Source organism: Homalodisca vitripennis, chromosome 8 (assembly GCF_021130785.1).
Source record: "Homalodisca vitripennis isolate AUS2020 chromosome 8, UT_GWSS_2.1, whole genome shotgun sequence".
NCBI classification, from domain to species: Eukaryota; Metazoa; Arthropoda; class Insecta; order Hemiptera; family Cicadellidae; genus Homalodisca; species Homalodisca vitripennis.
Window position 1 is genome coordinate 107,737,598 of NC_060214.1, and position 26,898 is coordinate 107,764,495.

At 30.8% G+C, this 26,898-nt stretch overlaps 2 protein-coding genes across 2 annotated transcripts in view; both read left to right on the forward strand.

Moving 5' to 3' along the window:
* On the forward strand, positions 1 to 5,264 carry LOC124367854 (mpv17-like protein). Its single transcript, XM_046825018.1, has 3 exons — positions 1 to 483; positions 3,509 to 3,640; positions 4,950 to 5,264. The coding sequence occupies exons 1-3, from the start codon at positions 226 to 228 to the stop codon at positions 5,214 to 5,216; spliced, it is 657 nt and encodes a 218-aa protein (XP_046680974.1). The 5' UTR covers positions 1 to 225; the 3' UTR covers positions 5,217 to 5,264.
* Positions 5,265 to 17,320: 12,056 nt separating this feature from the next.
* LOC124367856 (tetratricopeptide repeat protein 30A) overlaps positions 17,321 to 26,898 on the forward strand; it is a 30,607-nt gene continuing 21,029 nt past the window's right edge. Inside the window, exons 1-4 of the mRNA XM_046825019.1 lie at positions 17,321 to 17,540; positions 21,724 to 21,789; positions 22,744 to 22,953; positions 24,426 to 24,551. Of these exons, the coding sequence (XP_046680975.1) occupies positions 17,481 to 17,540; positions 21,724 to 21,789; positions 22,744 to 22,953; positions 24,426 to 24,551 (462 nt within the window). The 5' untranslated portion in view covers positions 17,321 to 17,480. The remainder of the gene's footprint in view (positions 17,541 to 21,723; positions 21,790 to 22,743; positions 22,954 to 24,425; positions 24,552 to 26,898) is intronic.

The following is a 26,898-nucleotide window of genomic DNA, read 5'->3' on the forward strand; positions in this document are numbered from 1 at the left end:
GTTTGTTTGGGTATAATTTTAAATCAAGGATAACCATGACCCGATATGTTAACATGAGTAACGCTTTGTTCATTCAGTATATGGGTGCACTAGTGTCTGTTAAGTGTGGTTGTGAGGTCTGTCTTATCTGTGTTATGAATCATAGAAGTGTGTTATGCTGATACAGTGAGTTTGTATTGTCTACAGTTCTTGAGTTAAGAGGACTAGGTTAAACTGGTTCTAACAATGGGCTCCAAATTTTCTAAACTTGTTCAGTTTTCAAAGAAATATCCCTTGTCGAGGGGAATGGCCAGTTATGCACTAATCTGGCCCTTAGGAAGTTTAGTACAACAAACAATATTCGGAGAAGAAGAGTATAATTATGAAAAGGTTGCTAGGTTTAGTTTATATGGTTCATGTTATGTAGCTCCTACTCTACATTGCTGGATCAAGATTGCAAATACAATTTGGCCTCACAACACTTTGAGATCAGCAGTGACTAAGGTGATTAAAAATAATTGGATAGTAGTAAAAAAAATATTAGAATGTCATAATTGTTATAAATACATACATCACATATCTTTGACTTCACTCATTAAAACAATCTTTACTGCTAAGGAATCATGTGTTAATTTTGTTGGAAAATGTTATAAAGTTTAAAAAAATCTTCAATTTTTAATTCCTTAAATTATATATGGGTGGAGTTATCCAGGATAAGCGGATCTGATTTTTCAAATCAGTATTAGCCTAAACGATAATGCGTATTGCATGATTACATCTATCGGTATAATTAACTGATACTGATTTAATAGTACAAGTCATCTGTAACAAAGTAACATTTTTAGTTGTAAAAATGACATATATTTGATGAGTGACTTCATTTACATAAAAATGTTAATTTACTTTAGAAAACTAACCTTAATAACATTGAAAGCCGATAACTTTTGATTTCCTTGGTTTCAGTATTACCTTCAGTTTTTGTTAGGATTACCTTGTTATTTAAATAAGATTATTCTTATTACCTTTCATAATTGTTTGTTTGATGGTTATGATTCTTTTATTATTTATTATATTGTGTTATTGTTTATATTAAATCAATCCTCTTAATTTAAAACTTATAATAAGAAACCTCTTTATTGTTGTAAAACAATTAACACATTGGATAGAATCCGTCAGATTAATCCTAATTCTAAGGTAAATGTTTAGAGTACAAAAATAATTTAAACAGATCTAGATTTTTTTAATTTAAAAGAAATCGTAATATTTTTTTAAAAGTGCATAAATAACACAGAAGGTGCGTATGCCCGCCCAATCGGTCGCTACCAGCAAGTACGGTGCTCGCTTGGCTCGTCGCCGCTTGGAGCTCCACAGACCGCCCGTACTGCGTGTAACTCCTTTAAACAAGGGGTTAATTTGGATTGTTATAATGTACTTTAAAGAGAGACAAGTCTATAATTTTAAAGTCAATGTTTGCGTTGTGATCTGATTTGAATTTAATAACAGTAGTGTGTGTTAATAAAGTATATTAAACCAGATAATAAGTTTTTATTTAATACCTATACATATATTTTATTATCAATTTTCAATTTTATTTTTAGACATGTTCTCAGACCAAAAACAAATTGTTTCATTGAAAAACCTGCTTGTATAGACCTAAGATTATGGGTTTAAATTAGTGTTCAATCATTTCAAGGTCATAATTTTTCAAAAAATTTCCTAGTGAGGAACCCCACATGTTCCAGGGGAGTGCCCCCGGACCCTCATTTGCCCCCCCCCCCCCCAAAGTTTTGATGCTGATGACGCGGATGAATGTGACAGATGTAATAATTGAAATATACACAAGCAGTATATGACTTTGATAGTAGAGTTGATCTTATGACTTTTATTTCATATCTTAGATAAGGTACGTTGATATCAGTAGATAGTTCTGTTATTCGATATATGAAGTATTAATTATAATACTAAGCGATGTGAAAATCGGTTCCGGTTATCCCACTCAGCCCTTATATTTACCTGAATTAAGTTACTGACTGGCATCAATATATTTAGGTCTGACAGTATGTTTCCATCATGAGTATATTGAAGTTATACATTCAGAATTTATTTGATATTTTAGGTTATCTTATTGAAACTGGTGAAAATAGCCTACACTGTAAAGGTTGAATTTTTATACTTGAGATCGTTAATCTACTATCCTTTATTACCACTTCTTCAGTCAAACTAGTCGAATCCTTATGTTGTGTTATGTATGTGCGCTTTACATTATGGATGAGTTTGTGGTAGGCTATTGTGATAAAAGTAGGCTGTATAATAAGCAACCACCACGACATTCATATTAGCGAATCAAATTAAATCAGTTTCATGGTGGCCGCTTATTATATTGCAGCCATAAGCAGTAACTGTTTTCTCTAAACTCCATTTTTATATACAAATCTCATGAAAGTGAAATAGTTTGCTTAGTTTTTGCATCTAAAAACTTAGTAAGGAACATCCCAGTGATATCTAGTACTCATGTATTCATAATTTTTCACTCACTCATGTTTTTCAAATCCTACTGTGAGACAGGTTCATTGTGACTAGTTTATTCACTTTATATATATCCTTAGATTCTGATCTACAAACTTACCTAAATTCAAAATTATATTATATTATATTATGTTATTATTTTTGGGTAGGGTACGATAAGCAGACTTGGTTTTTTATATCGAAATTGGCAAACGATATTACTTAATCATAACCATCGATATAATCAATCGATACTGATTAATTATTTTGAATTATTAACTTAAATAGTCTATATCAACAGCTGTAAACACTTTAAAATAATACACGTAGGGTAATATTTCAATTTTACATAAGTCAAAGTCATTTTAATAAAATATATTGTTTTTGTGGCTTCAACATGTTGGACTCGTACCAAAAACCCCATTATGTGAAATTTGTGGGAAAGAAACAACTGTAACATTGCTCCTCTCACAGTAATATGGTAGTCTTCAGTTTTCCTAATTTTTGTTATAATAACTTGTTTGATCACTGTAAATATTAAATTCATATTTAAATTTAAAACATATGATTGTTATTGAGGACTATAGATACTTTTATATCAATTGATAGCCTAGGATTTGAGATGCGAATATTAGGTATCGAAGACTACATTCTTCGATTTAAAAAACCGGGTCCGCTTATTGTACCCTACCCTTATTTTTAAATTAACAACTAATCAAAACTTGTTTACAGGTCAAAATTGTATTTACATTTAGAAAGTTTATTATCATGTATGTGTTTCTTCTTTTGTTTGTTTATTTTATTCTGTGTATGTTTTACAAGTGTACTTGACAAAGTTGTAATTACAACGAAATATTGTACAGTTAACAATTATTGTAGTTTTCTTTTGAAACTGCTCTAAGAGTATATATATATTATAATAAGACGCTTCTTCAAAATGAAATAAGTCCACAGCTCACCAATCAAACATATATTTTGGAAAATAATTTATTTTTATATTAAAACTTGATTGCTTATTTTACAGGCAATTGTAGAACAATTCACCTACACGCCTTTCGCCATGCTGAGCTTCTACTTTGGTATGACATTGTTAGAAGGGAAAACCATTGAAGATGGAAAGGCAGAAGTGGAAGCTAAATTCTTACCAACCTATAAGGTACATTAGCTGAGTAATTTTTCAAAAAAAGTGGTATTTTAAAATTAAAATGACATATTCCTATATGTAGCTTAGTTTTGAAAGTTGGGACTGACGTATTCATCAAATTACAACTTTATGAAAATTATTGATGTGTTTCATTCTTATATGTAGTTATACCAAATATATTGGTTTTGATTAAATGCACAGTTCAGTTGTGGCCTACACATATATTTTTTTATTCAATTTTAAGTACACACTGTGGTTATTTTTTCCTTATAAAACTATATTTTTGTTACATAGATGTAAATAAATTCCAATTACATTATTGACACTAAAATGATACAGTTCTCTATGTAGTCCAGTTAGGCCTTATTTGTTATCTCTCTTTCTATACTGAACTTTATCAGTGTTCTTGTCCCTTGTCTGATAAGTTCATTCATATAACTAGTTGCATGTGAAAACAACCAAGAATGCAGTAGTATGAAAACTTAAGGAATTCTGCTACCAGCTTTCTTTAACTTTTTCAACAAAAAGTTTGGACTTGTTCAGAAGTTTTGTACTTGCGTTATTATTAATAAAATATGACATCTTATTTTAAAGTGAAACATGAATATTTTTCTAATTATATTAAATTAATTCTTCTGAATTCCAAATGAAATTTCTCATATCATTCAATTTATTTCAAAATGTAATACTGATTCACTAGAAAAAACAAAACATTAAACTATAATAGTATCATTAGACAGTTGTCACAAATTGTTGTACTATAATTGGTCATTGATTCATTCACAGTAAAAGAAGAGAAACAAGCCTAAGGTATACCTCTGTGAGACTCCATATCAGTATCATGTTTTAAACCATGAATTTGACGTAATAATATGTGATAAACTTGAATAATAGTACAAAAGTCTCTTTTATTCTGTTAGGGATTAAATAAGGTAATACAATATGATTTTTATAACTGTAGACTTGGCCATGGAGTATTAACCTGAATGAAAATGTCAGTCACCTTAAAATATACTACTTCTTTCATGCTTTCTCTCACAATTACAATACGAATATAATAGATTTAAATGTTTATCAAATTGTTTTTACTCATATACTTACTCAAAAATTGATTCACATTTTTCGTATGTTATTTTTTTTTGTATTCAAAACAGATTGATGATGAGAAAATAAAAACAGTACTCGTAGTAAGCAAGGATTTGTTGGTCTTTGAACATAGCTAGACAGAATTTTATCAGTAGGAAAGATATTTAAAAAAAGTAGTGACTGTTTGACGAGTATATTATACACATTAACATTAACTGCCACTGTACAATTGTAGATAGGAGCTTGCGTCTGGCCAGTACTGCAGACATTCAACTACACCGTGATCAAAGAACGGAACCGAGTGGTATTTGTCAGCATCTGTAGTCTGATGTGGACGACGTTCCTGGCGTACATGAAGCACCTGGAGCACCACGAAGTAACAGGGGATCCCCAACCGGACACCTCGCCCCCTCCTTTACCCCCTGTAGTGAAAGCAGTACATCTCACCCCCACCGAAACGACCGAAAAATCCTGGCTTGTAGTGCGCCAGGTCGATCGATAACGTTAAAACCATTTAGAGTAATAAATTTTAGTTTTATGTATGTATAAATACCAACAAATTTTAAGATGTAAGAGTACTCATTTAATAATTGTTACATAGACTGTAAAATTGTTGTAATTTTATATAATTGTTGAAACATATTTATTTGTATAGATATATTTAAATATTTTCCTAAATACTATAGAATAATTATTTTTATACTACTGTGACACGTGGATATAATAAACACTATTTATTATGCGCTTAACAAACTTGTTTATTTGGTTTGTAAAATTAGTACTAAATTATAATGCAAATTATGAAGCTTTATTAATTATAATTTGGGTTTTTAAAAATATATAACCTGCCTAAATAATTAATAATTTTGATTTTTCCATATAAAATTCTATTTTATTTTATGGAATGAGATATAAAATATCATCATATCTCATCATATATATATATATATATATTTATTTTTATATATATATATATATATATATATATATATATATATATTTATTTATATATATATATATATTTATTTATATATATATATAAATAAATAATATATAATATATAAATTTATATATATGTTTTATTTTCTGAGAATAAGTCTGTGTTGATGACAATAAATAAATAAATTTACAGAAATTAAGAACCATCCACATGAGGAAATGATTCTATTTCCTGCCTTAACTTGTGTATATATTAGGTGTGTTCTTAGATGATTTTAAAATGTTCAAGTGTCTAAATATACCATTTCTGCTTTTCAAAGTACAAAATCATATTTAACATTACTGATACAAAAATGTCAATTTTTTTGACATTTCCATTGCAAAAATAGTTTTGTAATATTAATGATAGCAAATATAGATTGAACATGAAAAATTCGCTAAAGGATAATATATTGTACCTTGAAATAGTTTTATGTCATTTCAAGAACAAAAAATAAGATCAAATTACAAAAGGCATGGATTTGTGACTAGAACAGTAATGTTAAAGGGTATTATTGTCATTGGATGATTTGGCAATAATAAGCAAATTATCCTAATAGGTATTCAGACATTTGCCATTGTTAATGTTACAAAACGTGAATTAATTTTTTAACATTAACAATGGGCAATGTCCGAAAACCTGTTAGGATAATTTGGATATTATTGCCAAATCATTCAATGACAATAATAAATTTTAATATTACTGTTCTAGTCACAAATCTATGCCTTTTGCTATCTTATTTCCTTAATTTTTTGTACTTGAAACTACATAAAACAAGGTACAAATATAATCCACTTTGGAATTTTTCGTATTCAAAAACTTGTCAGGAAAGAAGTTTCAGATTGTTTTAATAATATTAAACTGTTAAGGTAAGAATAGAATTAATGGGTTTGGTTAGCTCTGTATCATTTATAAAATGATAAAATATTACCATCAAGAGTGTTTTGTAAAGTAAAACCATTAATTCAAATGAAGTATTGAGACAGACGGCTTGGCTTGTGCTCTCAAAATAGTTTTTGAGAAACTTCCAAGACACACGTGTCAGGAAAAGGGCAAACTGTCATGGCGATTCTGCCAACTTATCTTTGGTCATTACAAACTAAATTTATATAACTGGAACAATATGGTGTCCAAATATTATTTCTAGTTATTTTTGTATTCGTTCTACAATATGACTGCAGTATTTTTGTATTGACATCAGTATGGTAATAAATTGAAAATAATGAAGTTCATTGATAAAATACTTATTTTTAATTGTTATACAACTTCTTCAGAAAAATAACTCGCTATGACCATAATCTTTCTAATATTATATTAAAATGATGCTCATTAAAAGTGTAATATAACTGTGATGTCGCAGTTACCCTTTATGTTAATAGCTTTCTTAAAGACGAAGAAGATTTTTAGAAGTATATATTTTCTATATATATGTAGTATATAGTAGGGTTTCATTTACCTGATGATAAACAAGGAGCTTTGAAGTCTGATAATTAAAAATGTTGGATAGTAAGGAACATTGCAGAAAAATCCTTTTACATACATCACTGTTATAATTTTACATATAATAATTTTAACGTTGCGTTAAACGTTTAAAATGTAGAAGAACGTACCAGTTTAAAATTATTTAATATAAATTTGTACTGTTTATCAAAAATTAGTTTAGGATCTTATTTGATTTTCAAAACCAATGAAGTGCAAGTTATCATTGACAAACAACTCTTCCTACAGTCACAAACAGTGTATTTGCGGTACAGTCAATGACAAAACTGAAAACACGTTATTTAGGTTCCTGTCAAAACTTATATATTGAATTCATATAGGGGAATGATCTATGTCTGATATGTAAGACTCTAATGTATTGTCAGGTATTAGTAATTTATTGTTACTCAACCAAATATGTGTAAAGTTTGTTCCTAAACAGTTGTTTATTGTTTTATTATTTATTATGTTTTGTATGAAACAATTAAACCATTTGCGCTTGAAGGGCCTTTAAGAAATGTTCACTCAAGTCAGATGGCCATTCCGGTCCCATTGTCACGTTTCCCTAGTGACAACATAAATTATTTTAAATATTAAATTCTTGGAGCATTAGGAATATTTAAAGTTAATACCACTAATGAATTACAGCACATATTCCAGTAATTAATTTAATTTTGTGAGGTCTTTCAGAATTCCTTTCTTTTAAAAGGATTCCATCGTCAGGCAACATTTTTATTTGATGTTCCCTGACGGTAGAATCCTGGATTCTGAAAGGCCTTGCATAATTAAATGAATTATTGGAATTGTGTGGTAATTCACTAGTGGTATTAATTTTAAATATTGTATTGTCACATATTCTGGAGATCTAGTAAGAAGAAGAAATTAGGCCATTATTAGCTGTGAACAACTAGTGGTACAACACCATTGCCCACCAGTTGATGGTGGTGTTATTGGATCAAATTCTGCTATTAGCCATGGAAGTTCGATTGCTCAGTTTAAAATAGTTGTACAGCTGTTCTTGTTCTATCTGAGATGATTTCAAACTGTGCTGTTGTACAACTAGTTGTTCTGGCTAAAGTTTGCTAGTCAACTAGTTGTCACACTGATGGTACAAGTTGTACAACTAGTTGTTCTGGCTAAAGTTTGCTAGTCAACTAGTTGTCACACTGATGGTACAAGTTGTACAACTAGTTGTTCTGGCTAAAGTTTGCTAGTCAACTAGTTGTCACACTGACGGTACAAGTTGTACAACTAGTTGGTCATCTACTAATGAAATGCCACAATTTGACTATGCAAGGAACTCATGTTTCCAACAAAGTAGAAGAATACCGGATGACAATACCCCAGAAAAACTCAAAAAAATTGTATCCAATTTTGACGCTACATTCTTTAAGGAAACAATTCGATTTCTGACAACTATAAAAAGAAACATATAGCCTAATCGAGGAATAATTATCGAAGGCAATCACAGATGAAATCAATGCGAAAGATTTTTTAAGTGAAAATTGACTTCATGGTGTAATTCCAAGTCAGCCGTAAGGCATTTAGATAATAAAAAAAAAATGTTTTAACTGACCTGGCTAAAGTTTGCTAGTCAACTAATTGTCACACTAGTTGTCCACAGCAGTTGCCAGCTGAGCTGGACATCCAACCTCAGGGGAGAAAACAATTTACTAAATATGTCCAAGCTGGCAAAGAATTTGCAGTGCTGGCCATCCTAGTCCAAAGTATAAACTTACTTTGCTCCTGTTTTACATACTTATAATTATTTCTTAAGACTTGAAATGTGTAAATAAAATACAAATTTCAAAAACCACACACTGTAACTGTGTGAATGATTTGTTATATTGTTACTGATTTCAGTTGATCAACTCTATAGTGTTAAGAAATCTTGTATTCTTAAAACTTAAAAATTAGACTGTCTAGTTTGGAATAGTGTGTTCATTTCAAAAAGGTGCAAAAGTAATGTACGTAAACTTATTCATGTTGAGGCATTATGCCAGGAAGAATAAAGGCTTTGTAAAAATTAAATACTCTAAAAAGTATATTTTTAATACATCTGTTTTAGAGGTAGATATATAAAACAACTACTGTATCTGTGATAGTATAAACAACAACCAATGATGCACTCGCTATGTTTACTGAATTTAATTATGACTTATTTTAGTACTAAACTTTGTTGTCAAATAAAGAAAATCTGATTTTGTGTTAGATTTTTCAATCTATGTACATATTATTATAAATTATTTTACTCAATGAAAATAAAATTGCTAATGAAATAAGATAATTTTAAATGTTACAAAAAATATAGTTGTTTATTAACATAAAAATCAAATTTCAGTGTTCAACCCTATAACCCAATTGGATTGAATTAAAAGAGAATTTCAACTGAATACTTTCAGTTGTTACCAACAAGAAACAGCACGATGAAATGTCCGTTACAGTAAAATTGGATCTCTCGGACTTCTTTAATTTTCATTGCAGCAATCATCGGAGGCTGATTGAAGAAGCCAACCCTGCTGTGTCCATTAATTGCATCCAAAACATGTCATTTCCTTTAACATGTTAGCTTTAAACAGGATACCTTACAAAGTACTGATTTTTTACTGTGTTATAAAACTGTATAAAAATAAAGAAAAAGAATGGAAATAAAAAAGTAGAGGGACTGATAATATTGATGCCTTTTAATCACTAAAGTTCTAAATGTGGGATATGATGTCTCTCGTGCCTGTAGCTATCTTCTTATCCTGCACGTTTAACTTCACGTGCTGATCAAAATCTAAATTGGGAATTCCCTAAGTAAATTAAATGTGAAACTGTGTAAAACTCTACATGCTAAAACAACTAGACTTTGTGCCAAGAGATAGCCGTGCCAAGTGATAAAAAGACATGAATTATTTTAAGTGCTTTGAAAACTGATTTCTCAAGGTTTTCATACAGTGGTGTGAACAGATTTAACACTAATTTAAACTCATATTAACCTTAAAAAACTATAAATTATTATACTGTAGTTACTTAGGTTTAAATTTTCAAAATTAATAAAATTTAAAAATTATATAGCACAAAATATTAATGTTAATATAGTGCTAAATGGAAATAAACTCTTGACGAGACAGATAATCTTCTCTTGAACAAAATCTGATGAGCTTGTGCAAAATTAAAGGCGAAGGTCATCAATAAAATATGTGAGTTCAAAAAATACATCTTCGTCATATAGACTATACATACCAGGTGTTTTAAAAGTCCCCCCTCCTTCCACTATGAATTGACTTTCTTATGAATATAGATGGAGTGATTTAATTTTGGAAGATGTTTATATAACCAAATAAGGAGTTTTTTGTGTGGAAAATTTTGACTCCCCTCCCCCCACCCTCCCAATGGGATATTTTGGGGTTGTAGAAATTTTTTAAATATGAACCCCCTAGCAAGTGACGCCTTATTTTAAAAGTATTATAAAAAGAAGAAAAATGGCACAAACTAGATGTTAAAGTCTCTTTCAAATTTGGTAACCAATTAAAGTTTGAATTGTTGTATAAAACCTCCACAGTTTAAGTTATATTTAAAGTTATTGTAAGGCAGATGAAACATTCACTCACTAGTTATTTTTAGACCTTACAACACCAAATCATAAAACAAATTATTACAAGAATCAAGAAATATCAACAACCATAATTAACATAACATTTATTAGGTTTTGTTTTATGTGACCGAAGCCCATTAGGAAGTCCTGGGAATACCAATAGCTGGTTTTGACAATGCCTAAAATACCCCATTTTGGGGAGGAGTCAAAAATTTCATACACCAAAAAACTCCTCATTTTGTCTATATGACATAACCCCAAAACATCCCATATATGGGGAGGGGGAATCAAAAATGTTCATACATTAAAAAACTCCTCATTTTGTTATATAAACTTCCCCCAAAGTAAATCACTCTATCTCTATTCATAAAAAAGTTAATAGGGTGGGAGAGGGGGACTTTTAAGACCCCTGGTGTAATGGAAAGTCAAGAACTCCACATTCAGCGGTTTTTCATGGTCTTTTATCATTTTTACAATGTACCTGAACATTGGTAACAAATCTAAAATAAACTCTGCAATTTGACACCTATTCGCTTTTATCAGAAACTAAGGAAGTAATTAAATTTTATTTCTGTTGTCAATTGGTATAGTGGGCATTATTGCAAAACTCAACTTCTACTGTAACACTAATATTTTTTTAGAGCTACAACTAATAACAGTATTATTAATATTAAGAACTATTTACAAATGTTTGCATAAAAAATATGTATTGTACTCCATCCTGTTCAATAAAGCTGATTGCATATTGAAAATTATTATTTATTTACCCCAAAATGGGTAGATTAAGCTTCCATTAACAGTTTTTTTCCAAGTTGAGCCTTTCTAGACTAGATCCAACCAAATGTTTCATATTCAAACTACAGGTAGCCATTCCTTTTAAAGAGTAAATGGAAACAGCATTGATCAGTGTGCCAATGATGTCACTTTAAGTGTTTTGGGAATGGTTTTAGTGTACCACCAGTGATACAACGTCATGTACATATTAAGCTTGGTATGTAGTTATACTATACTTTTGACATAATAGAAATGAAATGAAAAATGTCTTTATTAGAGATGAAGTTAGGACTAAGTCCTCTCTACCACTTAACATCATAAAAAATTAAACTAATATATATATACAGGGTGTATATTATGTCTGGAAACACCCAAATATATCCTTTAATAATTTAAATATAAATTTGAAACCTCTTACAATCGTGATAGAGATTGGGCATCTACTTTTTGGAACAATGTTTTGTTATGTCACACCAACGGGGACGTCCTGCCGAGGGTATCGTGAATATTCTTAATGGAAGCCTATACCTTGTGATACATAATTTTAAAGGTAATAGCTTACTGAATTGAATGCCACAAACCGCATCTCAAAGGAATTATTCTATCGAGAAAAATAGAGCATTTTTAGTATTGAAAATTTACTGATGTTTTCAACAATGTAATTTTAACATGGTTCTTGCCACAAAATGTGTTACACTAATTTTTATAGCATTTTTTTAAATGTTCAATTAAAATAAAAATAAACAATTTATTTTTAAGCTGGTTCTATTAGCACAAATTTGCCAGTTTTTATTACAGTACAATTATGGAAATACTTATGTTATTGATTTCTTATTACAAATAAAAAATAATGTATGCTGTTAGAAAAGTCTTTACAACAAACGTTTTACCTGCATTTGGTGTCAAAGCAATTGTTCGAACTGTGTTTCCTTCTACGGTTTGACAATGAGCCAATCTTGTGTAAAATGATTCGAACAGTAGTTGCCTAACATTTCTTCAGTTATCAAAGCAATCTCCTCTATAATCCTGTTTCTTAGGTCTTCAAAATTATGAGGCTTTCTTCTATAAACATTGGATTTTTAAATGACCCCATAGGAAATAATCGATTGGTGACAAATCCGGAGATCTTGGAGGCCATTCGATTTCTCCTCTTCGGCCAATCCATTTATGAGGAAACCTTAAATCCAAATACTCTCTTACCTGTCTCCCATAATGGGGTGGAGCACCATCCTGCTGAAACCATACATTATCAAAGTATTCTCCTGATGCAATTTGAATAGCTGGGATTATTTTCATTTTGGAGCATATTGTAGTAAAGTTCGGCATTTAAATTTCCATTGATTGAAAAAGGGTCCAACAATTTTGTTACCTAAAATTCCACACCATACGTTCAGTTTTTTGTGGTTGCTGTGAATGGGACTCAGTAATCCAATGTGGGTTTTCACTAGCCCAGTAACGGCAATTGTGCCTGTTAACATTGCCATTTAGGAAAAAAGTTGCCTCATCAGAAAATAGTATGTTGGTCAGAAAATCTCTATTGTCATCACATTTGCGCATCACAAGTTCACAAAACTCAACTCTTCTGTCGTAATCATCCTCACTTAACTGTTGGACTAAATGAACTTTAAATGGTTTGTATTTATTAATTTTCAAAATCTTACTCACAGACATAGGGTGCATATCATGTTGCTGTGCAGCTTTTCTGAGCGATTTATGTGGGTCTTCAATAAATGTTTGCAAAACATCTAGTGCATGTTCTTCATCTGTTGCAGATTGTATCCTACCCGACTTTGGCCGATTACGTACACTCCCTGTCATTTCAAAACGCTCAATAGTTTTTGATATTGTTGAAACACTTATGGGATTCCTTTCTGGGAAAGTGTCATTAAACAAATTACAAACTTCCCGATAAGATCTATGACGATCGCCATATCCTCGCATCATCAACAGAGTAATTCGTTTTCTCTTTCAGACAATTCCATTAAAATGCCAAATAAAAACTGAACTACTGTAATTAGATAACTTGTTGACAGCAATGCTTCAGAGACACTGATTAACTCGACAGGAATGATATGACCTTTGTCCATTTGTAATTCCCAAGCTTAGACCTGTCTAGTGAAAGCTCCATGCTCAACAAACTGAAACCTGTAGACCAGATGATTAATAACACAATAATGTTTCTCATAGGCTAGTGACCTTTGTCTCTTTAAACCTTCCTGCTGACTGGAAAACACACCAAGTACAGATTCATAAGTAATCAGAGAAAGTGACTCATAAGTTTTATTCATTGTAATAAAAACTGGTAAATTTGTACTAATGAAACCAGCTTAAAAATAAATTGTTTATTTTATTTTAATTGAACATTTAAAAAATGCTAAAAAATTAGTGTAACACATTTTGTGGCAAGAACCATGTTTAAAATTACATTGTTGAACATCAGTAAATTTTCAATACTAAAAATGCTCTATTTTCTGATAGAAATAATTCCTTTGAGATGCGGTTTGTGGCATTCAATTCAGTAAGCTATTACCTTTAAAATTATGTATCACAAGGTATAGGCTTCCATTAAGAATATTCACGATACCCTCGCAGGACGTCCCCCGTTGGTGTGACATAACAAAACGTTGTTCCAAAAGTAGATGCCCAATCTCTATCACGATTGTAAGAGGTTTCAAATTTATATTTAAATTATTAAAGGATATATTTGGGTGTTTCCAGACATAATATACACCCTGTATATATATAATATATATATATATATATATATATATATATATTACTAAATCAGTCTTAGCTTAAAAAACAAGCATCAATAATTAATGCGTACATACATACATACTTACATACATACATGCTTTATACATATTTACACTAATATAAGAAGACACACTCGCTTTCATTCAACTTGCATTCCATTGCCTGAAATACCACACTCCAAAGCCGCCAACTGCTATACCCCCTGAGCCTCCAACATCAAGGCCCTGATCTCCGCCCCAAAGCGAGTGGGCTTATCGATGGCTCTGATGTTCACAGGTAAAGCATTCCACAATCCACAGGCAGAAACTGTAAACGACTTACTAAAGGTAGTTGTTAGATGAATTGGGATAGATAATAAGGATGCAGCTACTCCCTTTTAAATCATTTTTCTACAGAAATCTCCCACAGGTAAGTAGTTCACCAGCTAAGTAGTTGTGGGTTTGCTTTTTTTAGTTTGTGTATAAGGTTTAATTTATTTTCAGATAAAAATTATTTCCTCTTTCAATTTTGATTTAAAGCCTACCAATATTTGGTGTGTTTTTTTATTAGTTTATTGATATCAATATTGTGGTTTGGTCCCTTGGAAGTTAATTTTTGTTTTGTAGTTCTTTTTCTTATGATCTCTCTTCCAATGACTCAATCCTAAAAAAATTCCATTCCTAATTTTATTTCTGTTTGTATCTTTTAGTCTCTGAGGGGTTGTAAAGGAGTTTTTGGTCTGGGTATCACTGATTCTAACTGTATTTTCAGAAATAACTTTTTCTGGATGTTGCTGATTCCATTGGCATTAAAGGTATCAGTTTTTTGTCTGGGTTTTCAACATTTTACTTGGAGTCAACTCACAGTCTGCTGTAATCATATTCGTCTGTAATGTGTCATAATTATTGGTGAAAGGTTTTTGGTGTGGGTATTACTCATTCCCACTGTCATTTTGGGTATTAGGTCTGTAGTCTGGGTTTGGATGGTTCTCTCCATAGTACTTGGCATACAGATTTTCTGTGAGGGTTGGGCAGTCTTCCCCAGTCTTTATCGGCTCATTGGTTGTCACCCCCCTCAGCCCTTGTGTAGTTATGTGAGTGCTGTTCCTGAAATTCTTTGCTTTTTGTCATTTGCAATTAAACACTGAAATAGTTTGTCTTTTCCCTTTTTTATGGTGTTTAATTTGGTTTAACTGGTTTAAGAGGAACTTCAGTATGTTTATTTTGGATTTGTGTTAGTAAGTCCTACAGTGTGCAAGTGTTTCTTACATTGACCAAGTACATTAATAAGGAAATTATCTGTGTCAAAATGCCTTTGTTTAGTTTAATCAACAGGTTCGTAAACTGGATGTTAGTGCCTCTTATTCTAAGCGTCTTGCCACCTGATTGCCGGAATCCCGGAATTGGATGGTTCCGAAAAGGATTGGCTAAATACAGACTCTTTTGCTATAATATCTGATGTCATATGAAATATTAGATCGCATTTTAATGATAGTGCAATAGCCCATACTAATCAAACCTGTCCTCCATTATCCCACAACTTTCACTAGATACACGGATTTATATATTTCCGCCATGACCTGTAAGTTTAGTGCTAGAAGAACTTCAAGTTCAGCTGTAGGGATGCTTAAAAAAGCTCCTGTTAATAATAAGCAAGCCAGTCTTTGTAAGCTGATTGCTTGTCTTTGACCTTGACTTGCTCAACAAGCGGGTCATGTGTAGTTTTATGCCTCAGTCCGTGCCAACAAAGCACATGGAAGCCATAACGGCCCATCTATTTGGGTGTTTATTTCATGTCACCTTGTGCAGCCCTAAATATTAACCGACTCCGAGACAGCAAGCTGAGTAACACCCAGCTTCAATCAAGAAAAAGACTCAAGGTTCTCTATCCTAGTGAAGAGAACTACAACTGTCTTTGGAGGATTAACTACAAGTTCCTTTATAAGACACTACTTGTGTACACAATGATGACCAGCATTCATGATATCGGCAACGATGTTGCAGTACTTTCGTTGTACCACCAGAACTATTTCATCAGCATAGTCGTAGACATAGATAATCCGCTCGTGTTAGTTCTTCTAAGAGACCATTGCCCACAAGATTATAGAGTAAAGGTGAAAAACACCCCCTTGTAGACAGCCCTTAACTGGAGCAATAATCACATATTTGTCATGTAAAGTACTTACAACACATCTGGAACGAAACATAGTATCAATTCATTTGAAAATGCTTGGATCAACATTATGCCTCTGTACCCCAAGGACTATGGGCTATAGACGTATGATATTGCTGATATAGCTAATTATTGTTAATAAATGTACAGTTCGTATTCGTGTATTGTTTTTTTATTTATCATAAATGATCCACAACAATATTAACCAAACGTTTCGTCAAATGCTACTTCAATATCAAGAAATAGGCTGATACATAATCAAAGACAGTATATTCTTAAATGTGCAATGGCGTTTGGATAATACTTTTTAAAGCTCTATATTAAAAATGACTAAAACAGCATAGTAGATCCATACTATGCAAATAAAACAAGCACGAAAATTGTACTATTAGTGACAAATTAAATTTAGTTCACTTTACATGATTTTATCATTGTAATATTTATAAGTTTTCAAGTCTTACATAGATTTTTAATCTACCTAATGCAACGTGTAAATGTTAATAATTATGTATCTATATAATTTATAATCACGATTACGATCCCAATTTTTAAAGCATCTTCAAGAAAAATGGTGTAAACGGCCTAGGACTAACAATATTTGAATACTTCAGCGTACAGCTCATCCAGTGTAAAGATGAGTTGTGTAATATTAATGCATTGTTAACATAAATATTATAACAAATATTCTATTAATTGTTGTTACCATTAATTGCTACATCAACTGTACATAAAAACAGTATAAAACATAAAAATTAACAATCTTATTAGATAGCTCAAATCCATAAGCTAAAATAAATTGCTTTGTGTGCTGGTAGTATTGAACAACAACAAAAAACGTACTACATCAGCTGAGGTGTAAACATACGAGTAGATTAACACACCACATAGCACAGAGCAGTGTTTATTATCAATGTCGGTTGCCATGGCAACGTGTATGTATGTAGTATCATCAACAGTTTCGTCTGTCCAAGAATAATAAAAGATATAAACTACTAAAAGTGATACATACTTGTGCATCAATTTAAGTTAGTTTATAACAAGCGATTATGTTGTTTCATAACCTTAAAGTAAAGGATGGCACCTACACAAAAACAATATATTCCATGGTAATATTTAAAAATGTAATTCTTAGTATTGCTAGGTACTGAACTAGCCAACTGTTTATTAGTTGCTCAGACCACAATATCACACGAAAAATGTCTGGCTAATAGTAAGCTACGTAAGAATTAGTCATATTTAATTTACGTTTCTTTACATTTAAATTTTTTTCATTTTAATATTGGAGTAATAAGATATTGTCACACATAGAAAATCTTCCCAGCCTCTAGGTGTTCATATTTTATGGCATAAATACAACCAGATATGAATAGATGATACTTCTACTGACACTGAAAAATTAAAATCTAACAATAACAATTTATTTAAAATTTTGAACAGCCTATGTGATATTTTGTAGCAAGTAATTTACATTTCTAAAACTCACTGGGTCCAAATTTTTATTAAGCCAAACACACTGCTATCGTCTCAACATGTATTTATACTTTGCTTAATTCCGAATGTGCCAGGTTTCACTCATACAAACTGAATTACTGACATGACTACAACTCTAGAACTCCGATTCCCGTAGGACAACTAGCCTACTGGAATATTAAAGTATCCCATCACTTTTGGCTGGTTTATATCTTCCAGTAGAACTATAAAAAACCAATATGATACATCAGTGTGCTGTCAGGCAATGGCAGATCAGTAACATAAAATTTCATGTTGTCGAATTAAAAGGGTTTATTAGATCTTTTTTAATGCAGAGGATGACTGGTAGATTGGATTAAGCTCTCCTAATAAACGTTTTAGAAGCCTGAGAATCTCCCTGGGACTGGAAGAGGTTCAATCTTTTTATGGTGTCGGAGGTAATTTGGGATCTCACAGGATATGGTTTGTACCCAACAAGCTTAGGTGCCCATTTTGAGTATCCTGTCACTCCGGAAGCATTGCAAAGGGCTCTTTTAGGGCTAAGTGCAGTGATGGGTTTCCTTACCTTATTGTCCTAGGCTAAGTCAAAAAAATTAAAGTATTTGTAAAATTAGTATATTTGCTCCTCTAACAGTTACAGTTGTTTCTTTCCCACAAATTTTACATAAAGGGGTTTTCGGTACGAGTCCAACATGTTGAAGCCACAAAAACAATATATTTTATTAATGTCTTGTCATCTTTCAAAGCAATGCCGTGTAGTTTTCTAAAAATTGACTGCCATTTTTAATAATTAAAATTACTTATGTAAAATTGAAATATTACCCTACGTGTATTATTTTAAAGTGTTTACAGCTGTTGATATAGACTATTTAAGTCTATAGTTCAAAATAGTAATAGTTCAAAATTATTTATCAGTATTGATTGATTATATCGATGGTTATGATTAAGTAATATCGTTTGCCAATTTCGATATAAAAACCGGGTCCGCTTATTGTACCCTAACTTACCCAAGTACGGTATGATAATAAATAGCTTCATAACAAATTTGAAAAACTGTTTTGATTCAACTATTAATTTATGCAAATACAATAATATGTATTTGCTATGTAAGGTATTAGAATATGGTAAAGAATAAATAGGTTTTATATAATATGATAAATATATTACATGTTGAGATACTTTTGTTTATTGTCAAATTTTAAACTGTTTATTAAAAACTAGTGATGTGTGATTGTGAGAGGTTAATACAATCAAAATTATTTTTATAATTGTTTCAACTGCTTAGGGTGAGGTTTATACAATCAAAAGGTTTCACTCAAATGTTACATTTGTTATAAGCCAATTCATCTGTTATTGTTCACTCTACATGAGCCTGTTTTGTTGCACTTGTTTATTTGTACTTCCTTTCCCTATTGGTTTATGCCAGTCTCTTTCCATTAGTGTACTCTATTGTGATGGTGAAGTCGTGTTTACTTTAACTACCAAAAATAATTACAGGTTTAATATTTTCTGAGTCACAAAATTATAGGCACAATTTTAGTGTTTTGTTGTAACAATGAAAAATCGAAGAACATCAATTGTGTGGTAAATTTTTGAATAAGCATTTAGTGTAGTAAAGTGTAGCGGCTAATATTCTAACTCATTAACAAATGTTGTAAAAGAATCATAACAACATTATAATGTTTTGTTAAAAATCTTTATATTGATCAGCAAATGTTTCCTGAACAAATGATTTAGGAATTCAATTACCCAGTAAGAGAATGGATGATACACCTAAATGAAACAATCACTAGAAACAGTAATTTCTCATTAAGTGTTTTTATGAATCATCACAATAACAGAAATTCTGGAATCAAGCATTTTGTTTACATCAAAAGATTGTCCGGTAGAAAAATAGATACCAGTTGCCGGTTGGGTCTCAATGAAACTTGATAGAAACATCTGGGCAAGTTGGTAAGAACCTCTTGTTAAAGAAATCACAGTCAAAATGTCTTGAGAGTTTTTTTATATTTTTGCTCTTGTGTAAACAATGAGGCTGGTATCATGAAGCATTTATTAATAAGTATTGCTTTGAAATCTGTCTGATTGTCTATATAAAGTTATGTTACTGAAAAGGATACCCCACAGTAGATAATTATATTTATAATTTTTCATTTATTTTTTAAAGAAACCAAATCTAGTCACTTGGATTATTATATTTTTCTGTCCATACTTTGTTACATTATTATGTATTTGTAATTGGTCTTTACCATAAATAAATAAATTATAATATGATCATGTAAATTATACTGTTATACAGACTTCAATGAATGCTTTAATTCAATTTCAACTGTAAGAAGCTACAGTATTGTTTCAGTAGCCAATATGATAGACTTGCAGTGGTTGCCAAATAATTTTGTTCAAACCGTATGTAATGACTTTGATTGTAGATATTAATATACCAGAGTATTAATATTTATATTATCAATGAGACATCCAAGACGATATAAAATATTTTTTTGATTAGTAAGCTCCTAGTGAATATTCAGTACAATTTATTACTAAATTGGTTAACTATTAAATATTATCTGGTTTGTCTAAAATAAAAATCACAGTTCTAAATAAAAACAATGGATTTATTTTAAACTGGCAAATTAATAAGTTCAACGTTTCAGAATTTTCATCACTCTATTTTCCACAAAGAATTGACAAACCGTTTAGTAAATTTAAAAGTTCCTTTGGTAAGAAATAAAAATATTAATCAAATATATCAAACTAAAAATCAAAGCTCTCTTCTAAAATAAAATAATAAAGTTTTAAAATAAAAACCAAATACCACTTGGAAATAACTAAAATAAAAATTTTCACTTCTAAGTATGCTCACAATTCAAAAAATAAAAATTTAAACTTTTCTGTCCACTAGTTGAACCTTAACTTTCAAGTCTCTGCAATTCAGATTACAACTCTCTCCAACAATTATTAATGTTCAATTAATTTCCAATTAATAATTCACAATAAAACAGTTCCAGTTAAATATTAATAAATTACTAAATTTCCAACTTTCAATTAAAGTTATTAACAAAGTTCAATTTTAATTCACCTTTCTTGCAAGATTGAACCAACTGTAACTTGTATGATTCTATAATGCTCTATTGTTCATCAAGAATTAATTATGCAGATTGCTCTGTAGTTTCTATGAATTTAATTTTTTCCTATAACAAAGACAACAAAATTAATTTAATATCAGATCTGGAAGACTATTTCAATAAAACGTACAATAAATTTGGTGCTTACCTCAAAATCCCTCGCGGAAAAAAATTAAGAAACATGGCGCACTGTAATACAACTTAACTCACTAAAATGACCAAAAGAAGGGCGAAAATTATGAGCGGGTACTTAAATACTTCCCTTTCCAATCAACTTTGCAGGACATCCGCGGTGTTCTCTCATTGGTCCAGCTGTATCAAACAAGGAGAATAATAGTCGCAACAAGACAAGTATCAATTCAAGGCAGTCAACCTGCCTTCCTAACAATTTAAAACTACCAGTACTAACTTGCCAAAGGATTACATGTTCGTTTTTACCCTGACTTTTCACAATCTAATTTAAAATTAAATCCCAATATTTCGTTCCCAAAATTTTAATTTAATTTAAGTTTTAATTTTTTTTAAATAAATCAATGTAGCTTTAAAAACGCTACACTGTAGTTCAATAAATGTAACAGGTGAACTACATTTTTGGGGTCGGAGGCAGTGAGATATGAGCAGCGAACTTGTGTTAAGTTGTAAAATTAATTACAGTAATTAAACTTAAAACTTTTCAGTTTTTGAACATTTTCAGATAAAAGACCAACAATATAGTGAAGCCCTCCAGATATTGAATGGCGTACTGACTGCAAATCCTAATGTAAGTATGTAAAACATCACATGATAACACAAAACAAACTATTTAATTCTCCGGTCATCAACTTATTTAAATAAATTTTATTGGCTGAGCATTAGTGAAGTCAATTACTAGTGGGGCTGGAAAAATTTCATTTCTGTCTGTCTGTCTGCATAATATCTCGAAAACAAACATTCATATAGACTTCGAAATTATAAAGAAGCTTAATTAATATGATGAACAATGAGTTTGATTGTGGTGCATGTCACTCAATTGTGTTTTGCTGAGTATTAGCGAATATTTTTACATTGGTCTTACAAGCATCTTTGATGGTAACGAGAAAATATCAGAATAAATAAATTTGTCAACAAACTCAGCATGCTCATAAGATTGTAACGTGTGAATTGTAATTCATAAAGTAAATGAAACAATATTAACACATGTAGCATAATTATCCCAACACATCCAATACCTATCATTTTATGGTGACTGGGGTTGTAGACTTGTATTGTTTAAACAATGATATGAAACACAATTTATTGAACAAAAGTGGCAAGATATCTCGAGAAAGATTTCATCTCTAGACTTTAAATTTTGCATGTAACTTCATTTCTATATGGACAAAAATGAGTTGAATGATGTTATATGCCCAACCATGGATTTGGCTGAGCATCGTTGGAGCCTATCAATGAGTAGGCTGACACAATTTCTCGTTTGTTTGCTGAGGGATGTAAAAGTTCTTTGCTGTTTGATTGTCTACCTGACAAATAAGGTATAGATTTGAATTTTGCATTGGACCTAAGCGAAGCGAAGCCTGTTTGGTGATTTGTGGTGTAGCGTACGCCTGTCTTATTTTAGAGTCATATGTATCAAATAAAATGTTTTAATTTGAATAATATTACCATCATTAATTAAAATAGTTATATAATCATATTTCAATTAGTTACTTGTTATTTAATATGAGTTTTCTGTTGGCAGTCCAGAGCTTGCTTGTCGCTGCTAGCGTATTGCTACTTCTACACTCAAGACTTTGTGAGTGCTGCCAACTGTTATGAGCGGTTGGTAGCCCTCGTGCCAGAGGAGCAGGACTACCAACTGTATTATGCCCAGTGCCTGTATCAGGCTTGCCTCTATCAGGATGCTCTTCGAATTGTCAGCCAGATCGAGGACCCTTCCGTACAGCCTAAGGTGGGTGTTGGTGTATTTCTATAATAAATGCAAACTATCAGTTAATCGCGTACTAGACATATCCAAAACAAATTTTGTTTTATTTTACACTATACAAATGATGGGCAGTGTACAACAAGCATATCCGGTTTTTATATCGCTTATTACAATCATCGATACTTTATATATCGAATAACAGAACTATCAACCGATAACAAAGTATATAAAATACTAAATTAAAATCACATGTTTCAAATTAATAGAAATAGTTTAAACAATATGCAATGTCATAAATAATTAAAAAAACCCATACGATTAATCAAACGAAAAATTAAGACAAATGATTGGGAAAATATCATTTAAATAAAGATAACGTAACAACAAAACAAACATCTTGACACCAAAAAAACACAGTAAATCATCTTTTAGTGTTATTTTGAGTAGTTTTATAAATTTAACTATCTTATTTTATTAAAAAGAAGTTATGTTCAAAACAAAGTGTTTTAGAATTTGAAAATGTGTGTATAGTTTGTATAGATGATTAATTAGTTGATTAATGATAAGCATTAGTTATTGTTAGTATAATCCAATTAATTACCATTGGTTGATTATATCGATAGGTATAGTAATTAAATATTGTTTAATAATTTCAATATAAAAAACCGGGTCCACTTATCATACTCTACCGCAAATAATTGTAAGATTGGATCTAAAATTGATAGCAATTAAATTGTACAAAGTGATAAATGTTAAATTCTTACGATAAGAGTTCGCTTTAATCTAACTTGGAACGATAATGTATTCAATATTTCTAAAAAATTTTGGTTTGTTTACTAAAAGTATAAAATTCAGTGTTGTAGCACTTTAAGCTAATAATTAGAAATTCACATTAAATTTTTGTATGTTTTTTTTTTGTAGTTTTATAAACATAAGTTATGGTTACAGACGGGTCTGTAACTGTCCAGTAAGTTCTAAAAACTGGTGTTGTCACTCAGAGGGTATCTAGTATTGGTATGTCACTATCCGCAAATGTTAAGATACTGAAAAAGAAGATAGCTTGGTCAACAGATCTAATTATTTGCAGAGGCTTGTGGTTAGAATGGGATGACCTTTCTAAGTTAGAAAGGAGGTATTAATTGTCCTTGATCAGAGGGAAGTGTTTCCTTCTTGTCTCATTCGACTAGTTAAGGGTGGAACAGTACTCGTCTTCACTTCTTTCGAGTTTGCATGTTCCAGATAGTGGAGTACCCCATATTATCCCTCCACCATTGTGTTTTTCCTTGGATCATGTATAGGAGTTCCCGATCTCCACCTATCCGTCTTTAATATCCTTTTAATTTCACAGATCTTTCAGGAATTTCACAGAGGTTTCCATCTTCTTACCATTCAGAAAAAAAAACAAGCAGTTATCACTTACATTACATTTTTGTTAATGTGCTCTACTTTTTTGACCAATTATAATTTTGTATGGTTACCAACAAGTGTTGGTGCAGGTGCGGAAACTAAAGGCAGCTATCAAGTATGGGGAGGAGGATCTTGTGAGTGCCAAGGTGCTGATGGAGAGCAGTCCAGAAGATGATCCAGACACTGAGATCAACCATGGGTGCCTACTGTACAAGGTAACCTCTCCGAGGAGGCCACAATGGTTGTGTTTGTAAATATGATACTAAGTACCAAAACACTAATCTTTGGGGGATGGTGGTGATCCTCTTCTTCCAAATAGCATTGCATTTGGCCATCGATGATGATTCAAAAATCAATTAGAAGATCCAGTTTTATATCTTTACAATAGTTTAAAATTTATTTAGCAAACAGTTTAATAGTTTTTTTTTTTTTTTTTAAGAGGAGCTCTTCTTATTAGGATAAAAACTATTGCATTAAAAGAAATAAGTAATCGTCCAATAATTTTAAATTTAATTCACTAGGCCTTTCAATAAAAGAAATAAGTAATCGTCCAATAATTTTAAATTTAATTCACAAGGCCTTTCAATATCAAAGATGCCATTGTCTCAGTTGTGAATTTAAACAATTTGAAACAGTAAAAATATTCTTTAATTTAAAAATATTATAAGCTGAATAAAACATACTAAAATATTTGTATCAATAAAGCTATAATAAATATACATATGTATTATTTTGGGTCAAAAAGAATCTAGTTTTAGTGTTTAAAGGAAAAGTGTTTTCTTATTTTCATTTCAAATTTTTTTTATTTCTAAGCAAATTATTTCTCTTATTCGTTGTGATAAAGGTTAACGTATATGTTCATCTTAACATTTTTTGAAATATATTTTTTATTTCTTTATAAAATGGACCATAACTTATGGATTGCCAAATAAGTTATGGCAAAGCCTTTTTACAAAGCCTTCTTTGTCACTTTTTAAAAGTGGTTCTTAATTTTTTTGAATAAAGGCTTCTTTTTTTGAATTTTTTTTAAATTTTCAATTAATAGTATCCATTGCATAACGCTCTATTTGTTACATTATTTAATTCTTTTGAGTACGGTACTCAATGTGTTTCAAAGGTTTTGTAAATAATCTGTTAATCATGGCGTGGAAAGTTTTTTCCAATAAGAAGAGCTCCTCCTTCAATGAAATGTCAACTATCATGTGTACTGAGCTCAAAAGACTTCAGCAATTAAAAACAAAAATAATGTTAATTTCCGATAACATTAGTTATTTTTAAGAAATGCAAAAGAAACAAAATGTTTCAAAAATTTATAAAGATACGTTGATTAAAAATTCAGTAACTATTATTTCAAATTCTTACCTGACGATGGCATATTTGATGTTGAAAGACCTCTTACGTTAAATTGAAAATTATTGGGCAGTTGTGTATTTCTATACAGCAATAGTTTAATAGGAATTTTTTAATGATTTTGTATTTAGAAAGTTACGAATCATGGTATATAAGAAAACAGAGACAACATGATACAGATCAGTGTTATAAATGTAAGAACTACTATAAATATAAGAAACTGGCGTCCCACAGGGCTCAATCCTGGGCCCAGTATTTTTTTATTACTTACATAAAATGATTTACCTGGTTGTATTAATACTAACCATCCAAGCTCTAATATGTTTGCTGATGACCTGGCTGTACAAGTTAAATGTAATAATATTTTATTTGCTAAAGATGTTCTTTCTAATATTAGTGACACTATCGAGGACTGGTCAGCTGCCAATTCACTCTGTCTTAATACAGATAAAACCCAGACTCTAGAATTTTGTTTAAAACCGTCTAGACAACAGAAAATTGACTATGTTAAATTTCTTAGGAGTTATTCTTCAAAGTTAACATCAAATGGGATAGGCACAGTTGAAATGTTATGCAATAAAGTGTCTAAGGGTTATTTTTATATTAATTAGGCTAAGATATATTGTAACTACAAACATCCTCATTACTGTCTACTATGCGCCTACCTTCATAGTTTCTTGTCTTATGGAATTATTGTATGGGGCAATGATTGTAACACAAAAAAATTATTAATTTTACAAAAAACGTGCTATTAAGATTATAGATAATGTAAATATAAGGACTCACTGTAAACCTTAATTTAAAAACGTATGGTATTCTTACAGTACCTGCACTTTATATTTTAGATTGCTTATCTGTATATATAAAAATGAATGTTTGTATGTTTGTCCATATCGTGAACTATCTATCATGATGAAAATTTGTACGTATATGTATTTTTTCCACGGAGACTAAAAGCTATGCCCATCCCTTTCCCGATTCAATTCTCTTAGAAATAATATCATTGCAGCAAACATAGTTAACGTTTCAAATTTTTAACCAGCTGTTCTTTGTTTATTAATTGTTTTAAAGCATAGAGTAACGGGCATTAAACTCTACAATCACTGTTTAAACTCTTCCTATCCAATCAATTAAATTTCGTAAAAATATTCACCTTTAACTGCAATATTTATTTAATATAAACCATGCTCATGCTTGATCAGAAGTAATGCA

Coding starts and splice junctions, on each gene's coding strand:
- LOC124367854 (XM_046825018.1), top strand. CDS start 226: ATGGGCTCCAAATTTTCTAAACTTGTTCAGTTTTCAAAGAAATATCCC. Junction 484..3,508: donor TGAGATCAGCAGTGACTAAG/GTGATTAAAAAT, acceptor CTTATTTTACAG/GCAATTGTAGAACAATTCAC. Junction 3,641..4,949: donor AATTCTTACCAACCTATAAG/GTACATTAGCTG, acceptor GTACAATTGTAG/ATAGGAGCTTGCGTCTGGCC.